The following is a 22,211-nucleotide window of genomic DNA, read 5'->3' on the forward strand; positions in this document are numbered from 1 at the left end:
CCTAGTCACAATTCCGCTATAATGGCTAGCACGGAAAATGCAGGGTGTACTTTTAAATATGCCAATTTATGTTCAATTCAATCATTTACAAATAGCACTTACTCATAGTCGCTATCACCCATCAAAAGCTGCGGCAGTCGCAGTATGAGGTTCTTATGCACCCACTGCCAGTGTAAGGAGAGCACGCACACGCCCCGAGCGTCCGCAGGCAGAGTGTTACACGCGTTCCAGAAGCGGTCCCTCCACTGAAGCAGCTGCATGATCTACACATCCACAAACACAATGACATCATTACACATCAGCTTGAGACCAGAGCAACTCTGCTTGAGTAAAAGTATGCAGCAAATAATACAGACCTCAAACATCAGGTGGTCAGAGATGTAGGGCTGGCCCGTCTGCACCGCCTGCAATACGAATGCATCCCACAGGTCGAAGAATGAACGCAGATGGACCAGCACTGGATGAGGCAGGTGACCGATGTCCACCGTCCCTACAAAATGTGAATGATGAATATAACATGTATTTTGTAGCTGGTCTGTGATAGGGTAGGATAGCAAAAGTTATGAGTGTGTTTTGTACCTTTGAAGAAGGCGGTTGCCAGCCTAAGGGCGCAGTTATGAGGTGAAGTGTTTGCAGTACTGTTGTTGATAGCCGCTCTCTCCTCTCTGTCCATCAGTAGCATGATTCTTTCAAAACAATAAACATATTAAACAAACATTAACACATATACATATTAGAGATGCACAGGTACGAAATTTCTCCACTATTACCGATAGAGGATAGTTCAGTGTGATATCTGCCAATCCCGATTCTGAACATTCAATTCATATTTCCTGACTTTCTGAATGTTATCAATTTATATAATGACTATTAATATTGAACATCAAACTGGTGATATTCTATATATAGAGAAGACTTTGAGCCATACATGGGTTCCAGACAGTTCCATATAACATTTTTTGAGGAAGTGTAAGCCTTGCATATAACAGTGTACTGATCTTTCTTTTTGGCCATACGTTTTATGGATCTACGCACCGGATAATCTGTGTTTTTATAAATTGGACATTTAGCGCTGCTCCTATTCGGTGACTCTCAATACACAGAGCACAAATTCATTGCATTTTCCTGTCCTCTTTTGATTGACAGGATATATCGGCCCTGATCATTGGCTGTTTTTAAACTATCGGCCGAAATTTAAAATATTGCTTTTATCCACCAATTGGGGTATTGCCTGATATATCGGTTTATCTCTAATACACAATCATAAAAACAGAATTTGAAGGTCCTACCTGTTGGCAACAGCGTTCAATGCTTCCATGAATTCCATGTATCTCTCTTCATCCTCAAAGTTGCATGTGTTGGCCAGGATGTCTAAGTACTGCTTATTCCAGCGCATGTCTATCAGAATCCTGTAGTCATCTGGTCAAGACATATAATGTCAGATTTATTTAAAAAGCTACCGTTTATGGTGCGAACAAGATTTTTATGAACAAGTCTGTGTGAGAGATTGATAGGATTTTTCAAGGCATACAACTTAAAGCAACTCTTTTAGCTCTTTAAATAATGTCTCTCAAATTATTTCAGTGGTAGAACAACTCTTAAAGGCAGGTTGTCTGATTTCTCTTAGCCGTTGTTGATGTTCAATCACCAAAACAAACACACCCCAACCCCCATCTTTCACTTTCGTCAGCGCTCGGTTCGGCTAATGTCCGTCCTGTGCACTGTGCACCTTACTGCCCATTGACTACAAGGTTATTTTGGTATGTGGCCCGATTCCTTTGTCTTAAACAAGTATGATATGGTTTCTAAACAATGTTTCTGCATTCACCGGTTATTTTACATTATTTACGACACTGGTAACAGACAGTTGAGCTTATCAACCACTTGGGGAAGCCATGAGTAAAATTTCTCAAGTGTTGCTTGCATAAGGATAATACATAAGGATCAGTGAAAGTGTGCGTGTGTACCGGTGCTGTGTGGCTGCAAGAGCTCCGCCAGGCATTTGCCTTTCCCAATAAGCTTGCTGCTGAATACAGACTTCAGAGCTGTGCAACCTGCCTCCATCTGCATCAGAGCAGCATCTGCAAGAACAATTTTGATCTCAGAACAGCAAAAGCTTTATGTCTGCATAAGCCATTTAAGACACATTCCCATTTCAGTTTTACTCTATGTTGTCTACCTGGTGTGTGTTTATAAGTTTTGGTGAGCTGGGAGAGCCAGCTGGTTCTGAGGATCCAGTCACTTTGGGATGCTCTTTCCGTCAATATTTTGACTGCAGTGGGAAGGAGGCATAGGGCATTCTCCGCTCCACCGTCCAGCGTTCCCCCTCCAGAAAACTGCAGACCCTCCAGAGAAGTGCCACTCTGCATCGCCCTCTGTAGGTCAACCAGGCTCAGTGGACGATTCCTGAATGTGTACACATATGACTTATTTACCTTGACAAGGTTTCTGCTTTGCATTTACATTGCTGTTAGTAGATACAAAATGATGTACCTTTTTCCGTGAAGGCTGAGAGTGTTGAGGCAGTACAGTAGGACCTGTCCGTCTCTTTGGACGCTGGAGAAACAAGAGTCCTCTGTGCTCATCAGGGCAGAGGGGATTCGATCCGGCCACACGCCTGCACACAACAGCCCACTGCCCCAGTCTTCAGAATCCAGCACCGCTAACTGCCTCTCTATGACTTCCTGAGCCAGCTGTGACAGGAAGTAAGAGATGAGGGTTATGAAAAGAAATGTATGCATCGCAGCCTAAATAGACAAAAAAACAATGAGGATTGTGTGTAGGTGTTCATGAATGACATCCTTGTACCTGCTGACTGGCAGTGGTGCGCTGACAGAAGGCGTATGCCTCCCCACAGGCCTGCAGAAGGGCACTGGGTAGATCCACTCCACGCTGGAGCTGATTGGACAGCAGAGACGCAGCGTGGAGCAGAGTTGACATGGATGAGGCTGGCGAGTCTGCAGGTTGATAAAGAGAGAGAGTCATGGAATATAAAATACATAACCGAAACATTTCATCACGGCCATAGAACTGCATTGTGCGCTGAAAAATTTACAACGATTTAGTGATTGAATCAGAAGCGTACCCCATATGACATTCTTGATCTCAGAATGAACCGAGATAAGCAGGTCACACACACAGTCTCCCGTCACACCAAGGGTGTGTAACACCATCTTTAGATCCAGATCATCCAAGCACATTCCCTCATGCTCGCCTGGGATGTAAATCTCAACTCCACGGTTCCTCATAGCTCGAGAGATTTCACCATTTGTGGGATCCATAGTGAGGAACAACCTGTAACACAATGTGAATCTTATTCAAACTTGATCAGAAAAAAGTCTCAGTTATATTTCATTTCAAACAACAAGTTAATAATTATAAAATACTGTTATTATTCAATTATACTTTGCATAAAGAACATGACATTTTTTGGGAGGCTTTAAGATTCAGCCAATCTGGAATTCACAGGACCACACATTTATTTGACTTAAAAAGTACAAGAAGCCTTAAAAAAAGAAGTTTATGCTCCAATTTTTTTAAGTTAAAAATGGTGTCAGTTCACTGCAAGGTGTAGCTTTACCTGAAGTTTGGGTGAGGGGTGATAGTGGGTGTAGCTCCATCAATGATTCCTCGTTCATTAATGGTTAATGACCCGCCAGGCTCCAGGAGAGCGTTAAGTCGATCAAGCACTGAAGGGCTAGAAATACACATCCATTGAGAAAACATTTCATTTTCTCTTCATTTACTCACCCTCAAGTTGTTCCAGATCTGTAAAATGTTTTTGTTCTAATGAATACTGATATAGGTATTTGGAAGAATGCTTGTAACCAAAAAGTTCTTGGCCACCATTGACTCCCATAGTATGAATAATTGCTTCATAAATGTCTTTGTTCTGTTGAACACAAAAGAAGGTATTTTGAAGAATGTAGGAAAACAAACAGTTCTGTTTAGAGGTCTGCATGTGAAAGTTTTTTTCTGTCCCGCTCCACCCCTCTAAATTTTACTCCGCATCCACCCGCTCCCGCTAAAAAACCTGCTATCTGCTTTAAATGATTTCCGTCCCGACACTACGGATCCCGCTCACATTTGCAGATCTCACATTAAAATTCTCCATAACAAATATAAAATACGCTATACAAAAACATATCAGTTATTTTGTTCGTCTTGTCAATATACAAAATTGTTCTTACATTTTAATGTCAATACACAAAATATCACAGATAAAAATGTATTAAATACATTAAGTACAACATCTTTCACTCAAATCGCAAAATATAAATAAATGAAACCCGTTGGCTTATAAACGAAACCCGTCGGCTAGCTCATGCAGAATGAAATCAATCTTTTAACTGAACTATTTAACATAGATGCAAGAAATGTCCTCATGACCGTCTTCCCTCTAAAAGACATTAACTCTCTCTCTTCTCTAAAGTGCACTCGGCGACCTGCCCGCTCTGTCTGGGGGCTGACGCGTGCAAGTTAAATTTATAACGGAGTAAGAACTTGTCCACACACAATACATGCATAACACAGTCCTCAGATCAGGCTCTACATGTGGTCAGTTAGAGGGATGTTGGGAGTGGGCACCCGTCCAAAGACCTGCTTCCGTCCATACTACCAGAGTTTCCGACCGTTACAGTCTTTTATCTAAAACCCGTAAAGAATCCGAATTGGGTCTTTGACTACCATTGTAAATGTTCCTACTATGGTAGTCACTGCGGTCCAAGAACGGTTTGGTTACAAGCATTCTTCCAAATATCTTTCTCTGTGTTTATCAGAACAAAGAAATGTATACAGATTTGGAACAACGTGAGGGTGAGTTTTAAATTTTTGGGTGAACTGTCCCTTTAAATGTGAAAATCTCTAGACTCGTGATTCAGCGAACCTGCAGAAGTTGACGTTGTCCATGAGCAGCCAGTCTCCAGCCTGCAGTGCTTGTACTAGTGTTCCATCCAGCCACTCGAAGCCCCCATGAGTCCAACCATCCTGCATTTGAGCCAAACGCTCCTTCAGCAGAGTAAAATCCATCTGAAGCTTTGACATATCTGCAAGAAAACATAACACACAAAGTGTATAATATTGGATTATATGACTCTTAAAAGTTAATTTCTTATGAACTTGGCACAAACCTGAACTAAAAGGGATTTAAAGTTCCATTGATTAAATGATCCGCTCACCTGTTAACACCTTGAGTTTGGTGTTGAGTTTATGTAGCAGAGCAATAATGACTTCCAACTTATTTAAAGCATCAAACGTAACAGTGCCCTCTGTAGTATCAAGACCCTCCTCCTTCAACCAGCTGCGGAACGTGCTCCATGTGCTCAAAAGAAACTCTGTATCCTGCACCGCCCCGTCTAATGACATCAGACCTCGCCTCGTCACCATGGCAACTACATAGTCCATGCTCTCTAAGACTTGCTGCCACGGACGAATAATGTCCACCTGCTCGAAGCCGCCCAGGAGTTCAGTTGTGTCCATGGCGCTGTTCATGGCCATCACTCTCAACCTATGGCCTGTTAATATTGCGAGAAGATGCACTAGACTGCTCTTTCCACTGGCAGTTGGACCCACCAGTATGGCCATCCAGCCCATTTCCACGCACTTCATCAGAGCCTCTAGTGGACGCAAAGAATGATGGGTAATGGATAGAGGAGGATCCAGAGCAATAGGTGCCCCTCCGCTTCGTTGGAGAACAGAGTATCCCAACTATAATGTGTGGGAGAGAAATATAAATTCTATCTAATGTGTCTCATTCATCATTAACATGAATGTATAAAACTGAAATTCCACATTTTTACTTTTATGTTTAGTTTCTTTGGGCAATTAGATTTTAAACGACATCATTATATGTGTTATTATTAAATTCAATAAAACAATACATTTCTGACTGACCTGCAGATTCAAAGGTGTGATATGGAACTGTCTGGAACCCATGTAGGGCTCAAAGTCTTCTCCAAACACCTTTCTGAACACAGCCAACACCTAAAGATGGACACAAAATCACATTATTGATCAACAGCTGCATCATTACAATTTCCCATAATGATGTGAAACACAAATTGCAGATACATCAAGGTAATTACCTGAGTTTTGTCCGCCTCTGTCCTCATGCGGTCGGCATACACCAGTCCAACATGTTGTCCGGGGTTGAAGAAGCCTGGTGATTGGTCCGTCTGCATCAGCTGACACCAGCGAAAGAGGTCACGGAGATTAAACTCCCAGGGTCCTCCTCTCTGACCCCACTTCCTCTCAACAGTCACCTCTTGGATGAGCTTGGATAACAAGAAAAATACATAAATGAAGACTTAGAATTCACATTGCAAGTCAACCATTAATGACGTTCAACATGAAGCTGCATGACATGTCATGTATTATTAAAGTCATATTTATTAAACATTGTATTCAATATTAAAACAGCAAAGATGCAATGAGGTGTCTTCCTCTTACCCGGTTGCTTAACTGCACCATTTTTGAGATGATTGTGTTGTCAATGTTAGGAAAGATGGAGTCACCAATGAACTGCATGTCTTCACTTGTCATTGCATCCACATACACCTGAATGAACAGAACGCAGAATTCAGATTAATGTCCTCAATATATGTTACAATAATACAAACTACATAAACCCTGTTTATAATATTGTTTGTATAAGAGAAATGAAAAGTCTTATTCGCACTGCACTTTTGGTTGTTCTTGGTACAGTTTTTGTTACCTGAGTGAATCTGTTGAGGAAAGACTTCGGGAGGCCTTTGCGTCCGCCTCCCTGAGTGAAAGGGTTCTGACAGCCGAAGATCTTGGTCTTCTCTTGCTGTAGGTGGAAGCGCATGCCTAGCTCGGGAATGTAAATCTCAGCTCGATGATCGAAGCAAGCGTTAAGACCTTCTAGCACTGACTGTGAAGCCAGATTCAGCTGTGGAGATCAAAAGAACATTAAATACTACAGGTCTACTAGTGTAAATGGAAAACTAAAGCGCAGTTCGAAAGAAAGCTAACACAATAAATAGGCAAAAAGCGACGATCCATCTGTACCTCATCCAGGACGATCCAATGTCCAGCCTTCAGAGCAGCCAGGAGAGGACCATCACGCCAGGCAAACTCCCCTCCTTTTCCTCCTTCCACTGGCAGGTCTGTCCCAAAAAGATCTGTAACATCCTGTACAGTGCAGACAAAACAGCACAATTCATTTTGACTTTGAAACAACATAATGTATCTAAATGTTTTTTATGTATTTAAAACTGTATCTTGGTAGTCTTCTCTGACATACAGTTTGTTCTGACAGGTTGATCCGAACAAGGTGGTTCCCCGATGCTTTGGCTAAGGCAGCAACCAGGCTGGTCTTGCCCACACCAGGTGAGCCCTCAAGTAGTATGGGCCTCTGAAGTTTCAGTGCCCGCAAAACCCTCTGAGCGTTCACAGCGGTGGTGCCCGCGCTCAAGGTGTAACCCGATAGACTCCTGCCCTCAGTCTCAGGACCTGTGGAGGGACGAGGAGCCAGTGCGTTTAGACATGCCAAAAATGAGTCATATGAATTCATGGCAAAACACTTGAAAAAAATGTTTAAATGTAAAAATGAAATGCTAATACCATGGTACTTGATGACGGCTACATATGTCATAGTACATTTTACATGTTACATTTCATATTTTGTACCATGTTACCATGTACACAAACGATGATGATAGTATGGTCCATGAAAGGAATAATAAGGCCACTATTAATGGTAAATATTATAGATAAATTATTAGATAGATGAGCAACAATAAACGCCATTAAGATTCATCTTAATATAATTATTTTAACTTAAAAACCGTCTGACCGTCACAATCGACTACTTTGGATAATTTAATCATGGTTATCATGCCTAGATGTCTGTAAACTGTAATGCTCCCTGATGTTCCTGTTCATATATATCTTTATTTATTTAGCGTTTTGTTTTGACTTATTGTCCTTTTACTATGTTCAAATCAGTGAACTTTCAAAAAATTTGTAAGAAGTCAACTGGAATGGGTGTATCTGTTTTGTTTCTCAAATCTGTTTTGTATTTTGAATCCTACAAATACAAAATAAGTATATAAAAAAATGATGGTACTTATTGACTTTTCATTAATTTCAACAGAAATTAATGGGTACCAAGTGTTTTAGTTACTAGAATTCTTCTAAATATCTGCTTTTGTGATGAAAGAATTTCCATTGTTGGGTGAACAATTTGAACTATTCATAAACTCAATATATCAAAGTTAAACTACATGTTCTACGTGGTAAATGTATACTGGGAGTTTGCAAAGTTGTAAAGATGGAGAAAAATGTGTGTAGTATCAAAAAAAAAAGTCTGACCTGCAGCAATGTAGAAGGGGTCAATGCCGAAGAAGTCTTCGCCCCACTGGGGCTCTCTGGAAACGCGGCTGTCGTAGACTCTTAGTGCATCCTGCATCTCTTCATCCAGCTCAGTAATCCTGCTCAATCTCTTCTCCAGGTACTCTAGACACGCCTTTCGGGCCACCAGGGCATTCTCTGCTGCTGACACTGTGGTTCCTGTTTTAAAGAGAAAAACGTATCATAGCATTATGAGAAAATTCATAAATATCCCTTTGATGGTAAAACGGTACCAAAGTTGAAAAAGTTGTTTGTAATGATAACTGACCTGAACCGATTCCGTCCACATACACAAGGCATGCGGCATGAATGAAAGCTGTTACGGTGTCCAATCGCAGATCCCATTCTGGCTCCTCCTCCTCCAGCTCACCCATGGTCATGAATCCATCCTCGTCTCTCTCACACACCGTGTTCATGAAGTTCACCCATGACAGAATGTCTCGCACGCTTAGAATACACCGCCGCCCGAACTCCTGATTGGTCAGCCAGTCGATGAAGTCCAACATGAGTTCTGCTATGTCTTTACCTATAACCGTCACAATAAATAATTATGAAATATATAGGGCTCTGTGGTTTGTGCGATATTTCATAAAAGTATACTGAAATTCCTATCTGGTAAGTAATAACTCTAGTTTACTGATGACAGAAAAAACTAAAGATCAACAATAATAGCTATACAAAATATGACAACACAGAAAACTGTAATTGTTATTTAATGGAATCGTGTTCCAAGTCATTAATGGACTAAGGGATGTACATTGGTTGCTCTGTTTCTGATGTAAATATAGTCACCTTGATGGTCATGTTGGTCCAGAGACAGTCCAGGCCGCAGATTGTGTTGGATGATTTGGATCAGATCATTACGGCTGTTATTCTGGGGGCACCAAATCTCTGTAAACCTGTTCCTTAGTGCTGGAGACAGCTATATACAAGCATACAAACAAAACTGGTCAGTACCACTGGCTTCCTTGCGACTAAGATACAACAATTTATTTATTTAACTGTTACTAAAGGATTGGACCCCTTTGACTATTAAAATGTTATAGACACAACCCAATACTCCAAACACTGACCTCTTTCTTTCCAAAGTCACCTCCAGGATTCATGGTGGCGACGAGTCTGAATTGCTTCCCAGCAATGATGAGCTCAACTTCATCATTTTCTCCGCTGCCTTTCTCTGCCAGCACCAAAGACTTTTCAATCTCCAGCACGCTGTACAGAACACAAACTCGAGATGGTCACAAAAACTGATGTTTGTTTCCTTTTATACAACAGCTATAAAACACAAACCTGTTGAGTCGCTCCAACACAGAGTCATCGGCCAGCGAGATCTCGTCCATCAGAAACACACCGTCCTGTTTCATCGCCAGGACCAGCGGTCCATCATGCCACTCGAACAGACGTCCGTCCTCGCCATCACCCTAAAATGTTAAACATCCAGTCGGATTAACAACACAGTTTATGTAAAGTATGTAATGCATGTAAACAAGGTTCAATCTGAGAGCTGGTGAATCAATTGTCATGTGTTTTACCTGTTGGGTTCCCGTGTGACGGACCGGTCGGAGGCCACCTAGAAAATCAGACGTCTCCATATGTAAATGACAGTTCAGGGAGAAGAACTTCTGACAGGCTAGTGCAGCAAACAGCTGACAGATGGTGGTCTTGCCACACCTTCAGGTAAAAGGAGGAAAAGGTAAGCAAACTGAGCTTCTGTTTATCCGATTATCAATTTAGCAATAAACCAAACGTAATAAAGACCTCATAGTCACGAATTATGATTTCAGGGGAAGGGCTTACTTATTGATGAATTAATCACAGCTTACCCTGTGTCCCCAATAAGCAGTACAGACTCTCCAAAACGAAGAGCTCGACCCACAAGCACAGCCAGTCTCCTCATGCTATGGGTCCACACCACATGGCCGAACTCTTCTGGGACACCCGCAATACTGTCCACAAAAGGGCCTGCAAAGTGCCAAACCATCAATATACCATACTGAGCCAAACAAAGCAATCGATCAGACCATTAGTTATACAATGAGTCTAGCAAACAGATAGTAGAGAGAAGGAGAGAGAGTCGCTGGATTTTCTGGACATTTCACACTAAACATGAAAAAGTGATTTAAGAAATAAATAGTTCGTCTTTTGACATATTGATACATTGTTTCTTTATTCCTTTTCAATCCTATTGCTTTGGAAAAGTTTAAGGCTCTTTGAAGTTTAATGTTTTAAATTAGATAATAAATCAGAAGTAACCATGAATAACCAATAGAAATAAATAATTCAGTGACTGGTACAGTTTAATAAGCACCATCGTTTTTCTATTTTTTACAGATGAAAAGAGGACATCACATCAAGACACAAATCAATAAACTCACACCCAATAATAACACTCTATTACATATGAACACTCGAAAGCGAGGGGCAGCAAGATGCTTTAACATTAAAGGATTTTCATTATCCTGTGCAGTATTACTGGTGTTTGTTTACAGGACAGTGCAATGGAACAACCAGCGAGGACAACATTCCTAATTGAAAGTCATCGATCTGATGCCGGAATGTGTTGTGCTCCTGTGTACTCACTGAACTGGGAGGTGACCTGAGCTTCTGAGAAAAGAACATCAGGGTTCACGGTCCTTTTAAAGTGTTTCTCCAATATGTTCTGGATGGTCAGAGCTTCCTCTGGCTTTCTGACACGGCCGGCTAACAGCATGTAGCCTGACAAAAACATAATTTTTTTATAATTGTACATTTATTTTAGTTTTATTATGAAAGTCATAATGTACTAGTGTTGTCACGATACCAAACTTCGGCACTTAACATGACGATACTTGACGTGCTCAAAAGGATAGCGGGAAATGCAAGAATTGTCACATTCAGTACCGACTGGTTCCAAAGTTTGGTATCGTGACAACACCGTAATGTACAATATACTGGAATTATGAGAAAATTCAATGTTACCATCATCTGCCAGATGCTGCAGCCAATCATGTGAGGTGTCATTCTGCTCCTCCAGCCTATAGCGCTCAGCCCAGCGGAACAGGTCTCTCAGGGTAATGAAACCATGTTTTCCGGCAAACACACTGGATACTCTACGTAAAGACTGACACACATATACACGTTACATGAAGACGTCGAAGCTGTTTAAAGAATTTGTCTAGAAACCCCTATAAAACACCATCAAATCATCATGAATGTGGTGTAACAGATCCGCTGTGTATTGAGACGGTCACCTGGAGGTTCTGCATGACTTTGATGAGTTTGGAGCAGTAGGATGGAGGCAGGCTGCAGCGCTGATGGAGGATGTTCTCCAGCTCCGGACTGGGCAGTTCATCAAAATGTAGCTCCACAAAACGATTCCTGAATGCTCGCGATAGCACCTACAAAAAAATTCAACATTCATGATCGGAATGAAATACTGCCTTACAATTTATCTGTGGTCACATGACCTCACTTCGTCCCGTGATCACAATGCTCTGAATTGTAGGATAAAATATTTTAACATGCGTTTAAGTTTGGTTAGCTCTTCTGGTCAATTTATGTATGCATGCATGAAATTTGTGCATTGGGTACAGTAAACATGCTATAAACTATACTGCCGTCCAAAGACAAACTGCAGTAACTACACATTTGGTCAAAATTGAGTTAAGGTCTACAACAGGCTTTGTGACATCTGCTCTGTCTTGTGGAGTCTCCTGGGTCAATTTTATCCCGTTTCTGAGAATCGAGAGAGTTAAAAGTGCAGTGACTACAAAATCAAAGCTAATACCAATGCAAACCGCAGGAAGTGAAGTTATTTTAAGATTCTGATATCTTTCAGGCACATAATCTAATTGTAGTGATAAGGGTTACTCTCTCAAAAATTAGCTGGCTCTGGTAAAGTTATTCCTATGCACAATTAGCAAAGCAACAGAAGTAGCCGTCAATCCACTTTTCTACTTCTTGTTTAATGACGAATACCTCCTCAGGAGCATTATCATCACCTACTCCAGGCTACAGGATGTCAAATTAAACTTACATAGGCGATGGGTCTGAATTTTGAAATCAATCTGTCTGTGTTTGTGATCAGCAATTTGTAAACCGCGTTAGATCACATGATTGAGACAGAATAAGTCAGCCTTAATTGCCAACTCAATAAAACGATGGATGCAACCGCTTTAATGATTATAGATTGTATTTCATAATCACTAAATATAACAGAAATTATTAGTTTAATTAGTGTCCGGTCATATTTTTTCAATAATAATCATCTGCTTTTCAACTGTCAGAGCACATCTTGCCAATCCGTTTTTTGGATTTCACAGATGGCTATGAATCAGAATGAGAAAAACTTTGTGGTTAGAGGAGCATTGCGACAAGATGACTCTTAATCTTAAAGCTTACTTTTTTAAAGCTTAGCAATTTTAACATTCCCACTGAGCAAACACAAATACAATTATTAAAGTTATTTAAAACAATTAACATGTAGTAAGAAACACAAGAAGAAACCCGGATGAACATATTTAGTTTGTAGATACTGCACTTTGCTATGGTGTTTTAGTTGTGTAGGGTCATCCAAAGGCAGAGAGCAGCATATGCATTTTGGTGGTCAAAGGTCACATGATTGTTCATGGTATTTATCTATAAAAATCTTCCTAATAAGGCATAATATGAAAGCATAACCACTAATCTACCCACAACACGTTTGACTGGCTGGTTTAAAAAATTTAAAGGCATTGGGCAGTATAGATACTGTAAGTAAGAGGAGTCTGCTATTCTGAACTTAGTCAATATGTTAGGGAGTACCTTTCTGCCACCATAGAGCCCAGGAGGATTCTGAGTGGCGAAGAGCATGAATCTCGGGTGGGCTTTGACTACTTCCTGTGTTTCAGGTATGAAGAGCTCCCTGTTGTCATCCAGCAATCTATTTAAAGCCTCCAGGACATCAGTGGGGGCGAGATTCAGTTCATCCAGAATGATCCAATAACCTTTCCTCATGGCATCAATAAGCACGCCTACAGTGGACAAAAACATGTGTTGTTTACATAAAAACTTGACAAACACAAACAGAGTAAAAAATATTAAAGAGAAAGTTCACCACCCCAAAAAATGTTCTCATCATGTTATTTCATACCTGTATAAATATCTTTGTTCTGATGAACACAAGGAAAGTTATCTGGAGGATTTTAGTCATTATCAGTTCTGGGACATCATTAACTAACATAGTAAGAATTGGAAATCTAGGGTAGACAAAGGTGTCCCAAATTCTTGTTTTACTAAATTCTTTAATTCTTCGACAGAACAAATAAATACAATATTTTTTTCCTACTATGGTAGTGGATGATGTCCCAGAACTGAAAATTGCTAACATTCTTCCGAATTTCTTTGTGCTTACCGTATACGTCGTATACATGTTTATCGTATACATGTTTGAAACAACCTGAGGGTGTGTAAATGATGACAGAATTTTGGGGTGAACTGTCCATTTAAGATGTTTGTCAATTATATTTCTGTCTCAACTGTCCACATATTCATGATTAGATGATTTTTTATATGCATTGATGCAACAAATCGTTGTCTCATAACCCAGTTGAGACATATTCACTAAATAAAATATTAACAATTGTGAGTCTCTTTAAAAAGCTTCCTTACCTTCTTTGAAGACAAGTTTGCCATGATCATCAGATGAGTAGCAGCCAATGTACTCCTGGATATCTGTGTGCTCGTGGTTATTGATTCTCACACACTGGTTTCCTGTGGCAGCTGCAAGCCATTTAATGAGACTCGTCTTTCCTACAGACGTCTCGCCCTGAATGAGCACTGGATGGATGCTGATCATGCACAAAACATTCAGGAACAGAGACGAGAACAATTTATAACTTGAATAAACGAGAGCTCAAAAGCTCAAACTGTATTACAATTAAAATTCTAATATGAAGTAAATATGAAAAGGGACAAGATGTAAACAGGGCCAGATTATGGTGTCAAATATTTTCTAATGATTATAGCCTTATGGTACAAAAACAAATAAATCAGTCATCATCTTCTACTATTGAATGCTCTTTTCCCTCTAGCTTTAGTTACGCATTAGCCCTTTCTCTCATTGATAAAAAAAGAGATGCTGCATATGTAATACATTTCAACAGCATCATTGATCTACAGAACTTCTCATGGGACATAAAAAGAGTTTTATTTTCCTACCCGGCAGACACCACCCGTGCCAGATCTTTCAAGTTAAGCTTGACAGAAGGTGTAAGGATGTAGCTGGGGTCCAAAGCAGGCTCCAAATCACCCTGACTCAACCAGTACTCCTCCATCTTTATACACACACGCGCTTTGGGCTGCGGGATTTGCTGAGGAGAGAAACAGTAATGAGATCTATTTAAATTCACGCATTTAGGCAGACACTTTGATCCAAAGTGTAATTAATAGACATGTTTCAATGAGTCTATGGAGATCGAACCCATGACCACTGTGATGCTACAAAAATCCTAAAGACTGTTTATAAACTAGTTTACAATTTAGCCATTAAAACTATACTTGCATTACTATTCATGAATGAAGGAGCCAACTAAAGCGAAAGAAAGTTACCTGTTTGAGACATTTCACATTTCCTCCTAGTATGTACTGACACACCAGTTTCTGCACTACGGGGTGAGAGCTGCGATCCAGCTGAGTGAGAAAACTGAGACAGAAACCCTGCAGAACATATAAACATCTTCATTACTAACATCATCTTGCTAAGATACTAAATGTTGGAAAACCAATGTTTTGCTACAGGCAGGAAATACGACAAGGACATGTGAATTACCTCATAGAGGGAGCGTTGAATGTTGTAGCACGGGTTAGATGCCACATACTTCAGAGCTCGACACAGAGTACGCAAGCTATAGTGGGGCTTGTGACCCGTACCGTCAACCAGCCGAGTGTGAGCCTCCTTACGAACAGCCAGATAAAAACTGGGTAAAACAAAACAAATCGTAGCACAAGCGAATAAATATTAAAATAGTTCAGTGGGGAATTGGCATCCTTAATAAAGGTATCCTTGGTTGGTAACATGTTGCATGACACCAAATATAATCATTATTGAGGACATTTGATCATAATTATCAAACCTGATGATTCCATGAATGATGCTTCTGTTCAAGTTGAGGCCTTTGAGATAATCCGAGACAAGGATCCGTAAATCACTCTCACTCTCCAGTTCCTCCACATATAGCTCTGTGAATCTGACATGTAAATACAAACACATGAAGTTCACCAAAAAGTATTCTAAAATGTACTTTGGTAACGTTTTTTAACATTAAAAAAATCAAATGGCCCTTTAACCTGTTTCTAATGCCCAGTGGCAGGTTCCTTTTGCCAACATCGGTGGCTGGATTCATGCAGGCAAACAGACGGAATTCTGGATGTCGAACTAGAGGCTCTAAACAGAACATCAATCAATTGTAGTGTAAGTTTCAATTTCAATCTGTAAAAATGAAAAGATCTCAGATCAGTTTTACCAGTATCTCCACGGTCCAACAGCACTAAAGACCCAGCACTGCCCTCCAGTAATCCACTCAGACACTCCAACATCTCTGCTGCAGCCAGATTGATCTCATCCAGCAGGATCCACTCGCCTTTCTTCACTGCCTGGACTAAAGTCCCCTGTGGATGTATCCATAATGCCTCAGTCATGACAGGTATATCAAACAGGCAGCAAACCGTGTGTGTGTTCAAACCGTCTCTCAATTGTGAGAAAGTCTATTAGCATCATGCTGATACTCAAGTTGCTATAGCATCTAACAGTGTAGACAGTGAGTCCTAATGGTATGCATGGTATTAAGGCCTGGATTCACAGATAGGGTTTAGATTATCCAGGAGGCCTGGGTTACATTTTAACATTTGCTTAGATTTTTTAAACATCCCTGGTGTCCATCTCGAGGAAAAATTATGCCGCTGATATATTTAAGATATCTCAAAGCAATTAGTACGCAGTTACGAGCTCAAAGTTTTCTGGGACTAGTCTGTGAAACGGGCCCAAATCAGATTTATGTGCAGTGTGAACAAGACAATAGAAATGACTAAAGAGTGATAATTACCTCTACAAAAGCAAAGACCATCGCAGATTCACAGGCTCGAATCTGTTCCTGTGTCTGACTGAGCCTAAGAGCAAGAGCCTCCCAATGTTCCTGCAGCAGAGCAGCTGTCAGACAGACAAAAACAAAGATACAAGCACGTCATACAAAACTTCACACTGTAAAATACAGAGAAGAGACAGACTCTCAACTGATTGATAAAACATGATGAATTAATTTCCAACGCGAGTGATTTGAACCATCAGTATTGGTTAAGACAACCCACCCTCTCACACATCAGCCTTACCGTTGGGTTTATCGTGTAATTCTTTGGTTAGAGCCGATTTGCACACATGGTCCATGAGCTTGAGAAGGTCCTGCCAGCGTTTGCCTCTGAAACAGGTCTGCACATGGCCCAGGAAGGTCAGGTTTTGCTTTCGTGAGTATGTTTGCGAGAAGAGGTCCTCAAACGCCTCCCGCAGGGGCAAGAGGAGGAGCTTCTGGTCCACTGGTTTATATCTTCAGTCATCACAAATACAGCTCATTAATTTTTTTATAAAGTCAATATTTTTTTTGAATTTACAATAGACACTCACTTTCCCCAATACAAATAAACAATTTTCATGACATCATTGTGCAGTTCAGGTTCTCATCAGATTTGAGGCTCTGATGTCACTAAATGCTTCCTGCTACTTTAAATATTTTTATTACTTCTTTAATAAATATTAGAAACTGATTTTGTATATCATTACAGAAAAACAATTGCTTAATTTGAGGAAAAGTGGCAAGCTATTGTCAAGTTACTGAAAATGTGGTTAACAGCTTTACTTCTTTCAGTCAGTTATTAGAGCTTCTTGTAGCTGTGAATCAGATACACGAGTCTACTCACCCTCCCAGCAGATCTGCAGTGTCACTCTGTTGGTTCATGTTGACCACTCTAAGTTTGTGTCCTTGAGGAGCAGAGAAGGAAGTGAACGATGAAACATAAGAGTGCAGTGAGATCAACAATAAACCTGTTTGGTCACTGTAGTTCAAGTGTGTTACCTGTCACTCCAGCCAGATACTGCACAGTGGAGGTCTTTCCTGTACCCGTTTCTCCAACCAACAGGACCGGCTCCCCTCTACAAACACACACCGACAGCTGCTCCAAAAGTACAGATGAGGGCCGAGTGGCAGCGAAAGTTTGTTTTTCTCTGTGAAGCAAAAATGTCAGCGAATGATTTTGATCTTTTAAACTTTAAACTTTTGTTCCAGTTCCATTTATCAATAATCTACAAAAAAAAAATGTTTTAGTCCAACACTGATATTTTTGCCTTTTTAGTCTCTTTGTTGATAAAGGACGGAAAAAATGGATGATGCACCCAAGAAAAACTCAACACTGATGTATCCATCTTTATGTGCCTGCTGTAAACACAATAATAAAAAATAAAAAAAAACACGCTTTGGGGATGGTTGGAAGGAGGGACGCAAGGAAGCAAGCAAGAAAGAAAGGACTCAAGCTAGGACGCAAGGGCACAAGCAAGGACGCAAGCACACAAGGATGGAAGCAAGGAAGGACATGATCATGATGTTATGAGATAAATGGAAGGTGACAGTTGCCATAAAGCCTTTTTGGCTCTCAGTTAATCGAGTTCTGCCTCACCCGAATCAAGAAGCGAGAAAGGCAGACCTCACATGCGAGACCACATTGAATGTGATAGAAACACCCGAGAAAAAGTCAACAATGATGTATCCATCTTTATGTGTCTGCAGTAAACCCCTTAGAATAATAAGGGGAAAATAAAACACACTTGGAAAATAGAAAGGATGCAAGGAAGCAAGCACGGACACATGCAAGCAAGCAAACCAGAAAGGACGCAAGCAAGGACGCAAGCACCCAAGAATGTTTTAGGTCTAAGTCACATTGGCTGTACAAATGACATGACTCATGACTGATATAACTTGATAAATAAATGTAGAGGTAAATGAATCCTATCGCTGACTTATTGTTTTTTTTAACTTTGCAAGAGTTTATAAACATCAGAATCAGTAGAGGTTTTAAACAATGGCTCCTAGAACTCACATGTTAATCCGCACCACTTCGCTTTGCTTGCGAAGTAACATCTGGCGACCCACCGTGACCTCCAGTTCTGTCACAGCGATGGGAGGCAGGTACATCTGGCAGAAGTGCTGGGCCTAAAAAAAATCAAATGGAAGCATAATCTATGATATTACATTGTAACATCGTAACTATTAGCGGGTTTCCATATTTTTATTCGCATTTCCAAGTTTCGCATGCAAATGCCAAATTTCAAATTAAAAACCCTTAATTCGCCATAAAGCCTTTACGCCCGCTTGAGGTGGTTTTTCATTTTTGCAGAAAAATGTTAATGCGAATAATGGGAGATGTAAAAGCATTTGCCGAATTAACTGCTCCAAAAAGTCACATAACATAACTGCACCATGAGACGGCGTAACCTGACTAACCAGAGTACTGTTCTTGTTAAACAGCATCAGAAATGTTTTTATGGTCAATCTTAAATGCCTGAGCAAAGTCGTCAACGTATTCTAAAATTGCCTCTTATAACTGTCACGACTGTGTTTCCCAAACACCAAGCATCCACAATAGTTCCGCATTTATTGTGTTTGTAATTGTAATACTTGAGCAAATATTATTATATATGATAATTATTATATTCAGTGGCTTCTCTTACTTTTCCTTCTGATATTTGGTGGCAGTTTATTAGGAAGTGACGGTTGACTATTTGAATGGAAACCAAGCTTATTCGCAAATGTTTTATGCGATATTTCAATTTTGCGCATAAGCTAAATTCGCACCTTTAGATGGAAACCCGGTTATTGTATCATTACATAGTAATTACACATACTATGACAATTTGTCTCAGTAAAGAGACAACACTTGGTCAAATGTATTCATCACGACTGGAATATTCAGATACATGTTTGTGAATGTGACTGATGTTAGACTATTTGTTTAAAAACCAAGTGAAATTTGTGGAATCACTTTCCTACCTTCTCTTTGGATATGTTGAGCTTGCTGCCAATGATCTCTGACATCCTGAGTCTGCTCTCAGGTTTGGAGAGCATGGCAGTGAAGCAGTCCACAGCCTGAAGAAAAAAATAATTACTTTTGCATTTTTTCCAATCTCTATGTTACAATGTTAGGTTGGTCTGTATATTCAAATATACAGTAGTTGTCAACATTTGAAATATTAACATCAGATAGTCAACCAATTAAACCCTAAAATAGGACTTAACTACATAAACCATGCAAGTGATGGAATAATGCTGCCAGCTCACCTCCAGAAAAACATTTTGTGCTGTGGAGGCAGAAGAGTTGTCAAAGTTCAAGCAGATTCTCTCACACCATTTCAGCAAATCCCTAATTTTTTAGACAAAGAATTTTACAGCACATTTACAACAAATTACAGATGCAGAAAAACAGATTCACATTAAATTATTAGAATTACTAAAACAGCAGTAAAGCACTGAAAAATATTGTGATTATGTAACAGGTTTACTAAAGAAGGAATATATTTACAGAATCTTACAAGTTTCCATATAATAGCACAGAATGCCTACATGATCGCAGACAGACTGGTCAGTGCTACTGATCACTCAAATTATTTTTAACCCCACCAGGGTCCGAGTATTTACAAACGCAGCAGGATATCAAGAGAGTATATGTATTGAATAACATATCATAGTGCACCCCCCTCACCCGACACACTTTTACAAGGGTCTAAATGAGAGGATTATCCTAGCTATCCTGAATATGATGTAATGTAACAATAGTGAATGAAGTATCTCCAAAATAAAACAAATCGAAAAACAAAATTACAAATAACATATGTATAACAATGTAAATTGAAAAACAACACATGATATCTGTTACTCAAAGCTAGTCATGATATTTGTCTAGGTACGAATTATACACTGTGTCTCTGGCTGGGGCTCCACAACAGAACAGAAAATCGATGTGCTATTGAGTGGAACAGTTCAGTGGAATGATGAACAGCCCGAAGCCCGACTACACAACGGATGGGTAGACTAGTAATGAAACATCACGACCCTGCCCCAAGGCTATTCTGACCGTAACATTACTTATTAAGTTGAAAGCAACAGGTCCGTTCTTAATGATGAGTCTGAAATTTTGCAATGCATTGAAATATGCAAAGGTCTTTACATATGTCTAGACACTTTCATAATTATGACGCAACACCAATTGAAGCTATACAATGTTTTCAATTTTGTTCATAGAATAAAGCCAAAACATAAACAAAACATTTTCTAATTACTGTAGATAGTGTTTTAGTGACATATTACCTCAGGGAGAGTCCTCTGCCCTCCAGTGTTAAGGCGTGCTCATCTGATGTGCTTTGGAGTCCACTAGGACCCTGTAGACTGGAGCTGACCTGGTGTCTGTCTCCTGTTAGCTGGCAGTATATGTCCAAAAGACGATCAACCACCACAGTCAAATTAGGATACCTCTTTATTAAGACCTGAAGAGTGACATGAACAAAGCGTGAGAGATCAAATAAATAAATAAAAAAGATTAAAGGACATACACAGATAATTAATGTATTCTAAAGGGACATCTTGCCTGTTTAAGTTCCTCTCTGGTCATGTTGCCAATCTGCAGTTTACTCCAGTATTTGTCTAGAAGTGCTGCATGCGTGTTGTGTGGTCGATGCCAAGCTCCACCACTATAGAACGTTCTAAAATAATGATTTGATAAATTATTTAGTGAAATAATTGTTAAAGCAAGAGGATTTCTCACAGATACTTCTGATACTAATAATATATCTACAGTTAAATTATACGAGGGTGAAGATCAGTGCCGTCTGATGACTCATGACAAACAAGAAAGCCTTAAACAACTATGACTAAACATAAAAACTGTCATTGATCGTTTAGGTAACATCATACAGTATTAAGAATAAGGGGTGTGTAAACTTTTGCCCTGGGATATTTTTAGAAATTCTGTTATTATTCTTTAGTGTGAACTTTATGTTAACATCTCTTTAGTGAAATAACTTGCTCAGGGCAGGACTAAATTAAAAATAAACCTTCATAATCAAAAATCCTTTTTCCAAATGTTTCAGCGTTTTCCAGATTCTGCAAGGCGTGTGTAAACTTTTGAGCACAATTGTAACATATGATATATTTGCATGTGGACAAAAGATTCTACCTTCGTGTTGCAAAGAACTGGAACGATGGGGCCATCTGTATGCAATCCTCACGCCCTGGAATTGTCAACTTTTTGTTCTCCATAAGTGGAAGCAAAACTGATATCTATTGAGCAAAAAACATGAACATTTACACATTCACATCTGTATGGATCTTGGACTATATAACCACGTAAAGAAATAAAAAGAAAATGTTACATGTTTTTACACATTTGGCACCCACCACATCTAAAGGAGCATGATCAATGTCCTCCAGCAGAATCCAGTAGCCTTTGGAGACCGCCTGGGTCAGAGATCCTGGCTGCCACACAAACTTCCCAGGAATATCTGTGCAGCGGTACATGCCTAGCAGCATCTGCAGAAAGAAGGAACGTCATCAAAATCATGCGCTAATAAATCATGTGAAAAATGATGTTCATAATTATAAAAAACTAGTGTTGGGCCGTTAACGGCGTTAACGGCGTTAACGCAGTGAGACTCTTATCGCGCGATAAAAAAAATGTCGCCGTTAATCTATTCTCAAAGTTGGGTTATGAGCTGGGTCTATACTACGCAAGCTATGATGACTTTCACCTTGATATTTTAGCGCGGATGTATACCAGCTTAACTGCAC

General features: G+C 39.9%; 1 protein-coding gene across 2 annotated transcripts in view; it reads right to left on the minus strand.

Moving 5' to 3' along the window:
* Window positions 1–22,211, minus strand: part of mdn1 (midasin AAA ATPase 1) — a 44,085-nt gene that overhangs the window by 18,712 nt on the left and 3,162 nt on the right. For both annotated transcript variants that reach the window (XM_056763931.1, XM_056763930.1), the window contains exons 6-52: window positions 21,822–21,953; window positions 21,601–21,704; window positions 21,013–21,127; window positions 20,736–20,911; window positions 19,710–19,791; window positions 19,422–19,517; window positions 18,472–18,584; window positions 17,454–17,602; window positions 17,299–17,359; window positions 16,717–16,928; window positions 16,434–16,537; window positions 15,855–15,999; window positions 15,679–15,775; window positions 15,465–15,578; window positions 15,161–15,308; window positions 14,941–15,048; window positions 14,551–14,702; window positions 14,002–14,180; window positions 13,156–13,364; window positions 11,604–11,750; window positions 11,332–11,473; window positions 10,954–11,088; window positions 10,197–10,335; window positions 9,906–10,044; window positions 9,664–9,794; window positions 9,447–9,585; window positions 9,166–9,295; window positions 8,642–8,899; window positions 8,335–8,532; window positions 7,265–7,473; window positions 7,030–7,152; window positions 6,713–6,910; window positions 6,448–6,555; window positions 6,084–6,272; window positions 5,893–5,982; window positions 5,178–5,706; window positions 4,886–5,045; window positions 3,581–3,697; window positions 3,086–3,294; window positions 2,809–2,957; window positions 2,494–2,693; window positions 2,180–2,406; window positions 1,968–2,081; window positions 1,290–1,419; window positions 580–686; window positions 357–490; window positions 103–263 (exon numbers count right to left, since the gene is read on the minus strand). In XM_056763931.1, the coding sequence (XP_056619909.1) occupies window positions 103–263; window positions 357–490; window positions 580–686; window positions 1,290–1,419; window positions 1,968–2,081; window positions 2,180–2,406; window positions 2,494–2,693; window positions 2,809–2,957; window positions 3,086–3,294; window positions 3,581–3,697; window positions 4,886–5,045; window positions 5,178–5,706; window positions 5,893–5,982; window positions 6,084–6,272; window positions 6,448–6,555; window positions 6,713–6,910; window positions 7,030–7,152; window positions 7,265–7,473; window positions 8,335–8,532; window positions 8,642–8,899; window positions 9,166–9,295; window positions 9,447–9,585; window positions 9,664–9,794; window positions 9,906–10,044; window positions 10,197–10,335; window positions 10,954–11,088; window positions 11,332–11,473; window positions 11,604–11,750; window positions 13,156–13,364; window positions 14,002–14,180; window positions 14,551–14,702; window positions 14,941–15,048; window positions 15,161–15,308; window positions 15,465–15,578; window positions 15,679–15,775; window positions 15,855–15,999; window positions 16,434–16,537; window positions 16,717–16,928; window positions 17,299–17,359; window positions 17,454–17,602; window positions 18,472–18,584; window positions 19,422–19,517; window positions 19,710–19,791; window positions 20,736–20,911; window positions 21,013–21,127; window positions 21,601–21,704; window positions 21,822–21,953 (7,208 nt within the window). The remainder of the gene's footprint in view (window positions 1–102; window positions 264–356; window positions 491–579; window positions 687–1,289; window positions 1,420–1,967; window positions 2,082–2,179; window positions 2,407–2,493; window positions 2,694–2,808; window positions 2,958–3,085; window positions 3,295–3,580; window positions 3,698–4,885; window positions 5,046–5,177; window positions 5,707–5,892; window positions 5,983–6,083; window positions 6,273–6,447; window positions 6,556–6,712; window positions 6,911–7,029; window positions 7,153–7,264; window positions 7,474–8,334; window positions 8,533–8,641; window positions 8,900–9,165; window positions 9,296–9,446; window positions 9,586–9,663; window positions 9,795–9,905; window positions 10,045–10,196; window positions 10,336–10,953; window positions 11,089–11,331; window positions 11,474–11,603; window positions 11,751–13,155; window positions 13,365–14,001; window positions 14,181–14,550; window positions 14,703–14,940; window positions 15,049–15,160; window positions 15,309–15,464; window positions 15,579–15,678; window positions 15,776–15,854; window positions 16,000–16,433; window positions 16,538–16,716; window positions 16,929–17,298; window positions 17,360–17,453; window positions 17,603–18,471; window positions 18,585–19,421; window positions 19,518–19,709; window positions 19,792–20,735; window positions 20,912–21,012; window positions 21,128–21,600; window positions 21,705–21,821; window positions 21,954–22,211) is intronic.

The sequence above is a fragment of the Triplophysa dalaica genome, chromosome 13, assembly GCF_015846415.1.
Source record: "Triplophysa dalaica isolate WHDGS20190420 chromosome 13, ASM1584641v1, whole genome shotgun sequence".
NCBI classification, from domain to species: domain Eukaryota; kingdom Metazoa; phylum Chordata; class Actinopteri; order Cypriniformes; family Nemacheilidae; genus Triplophysa; species Triplophysa dalaica.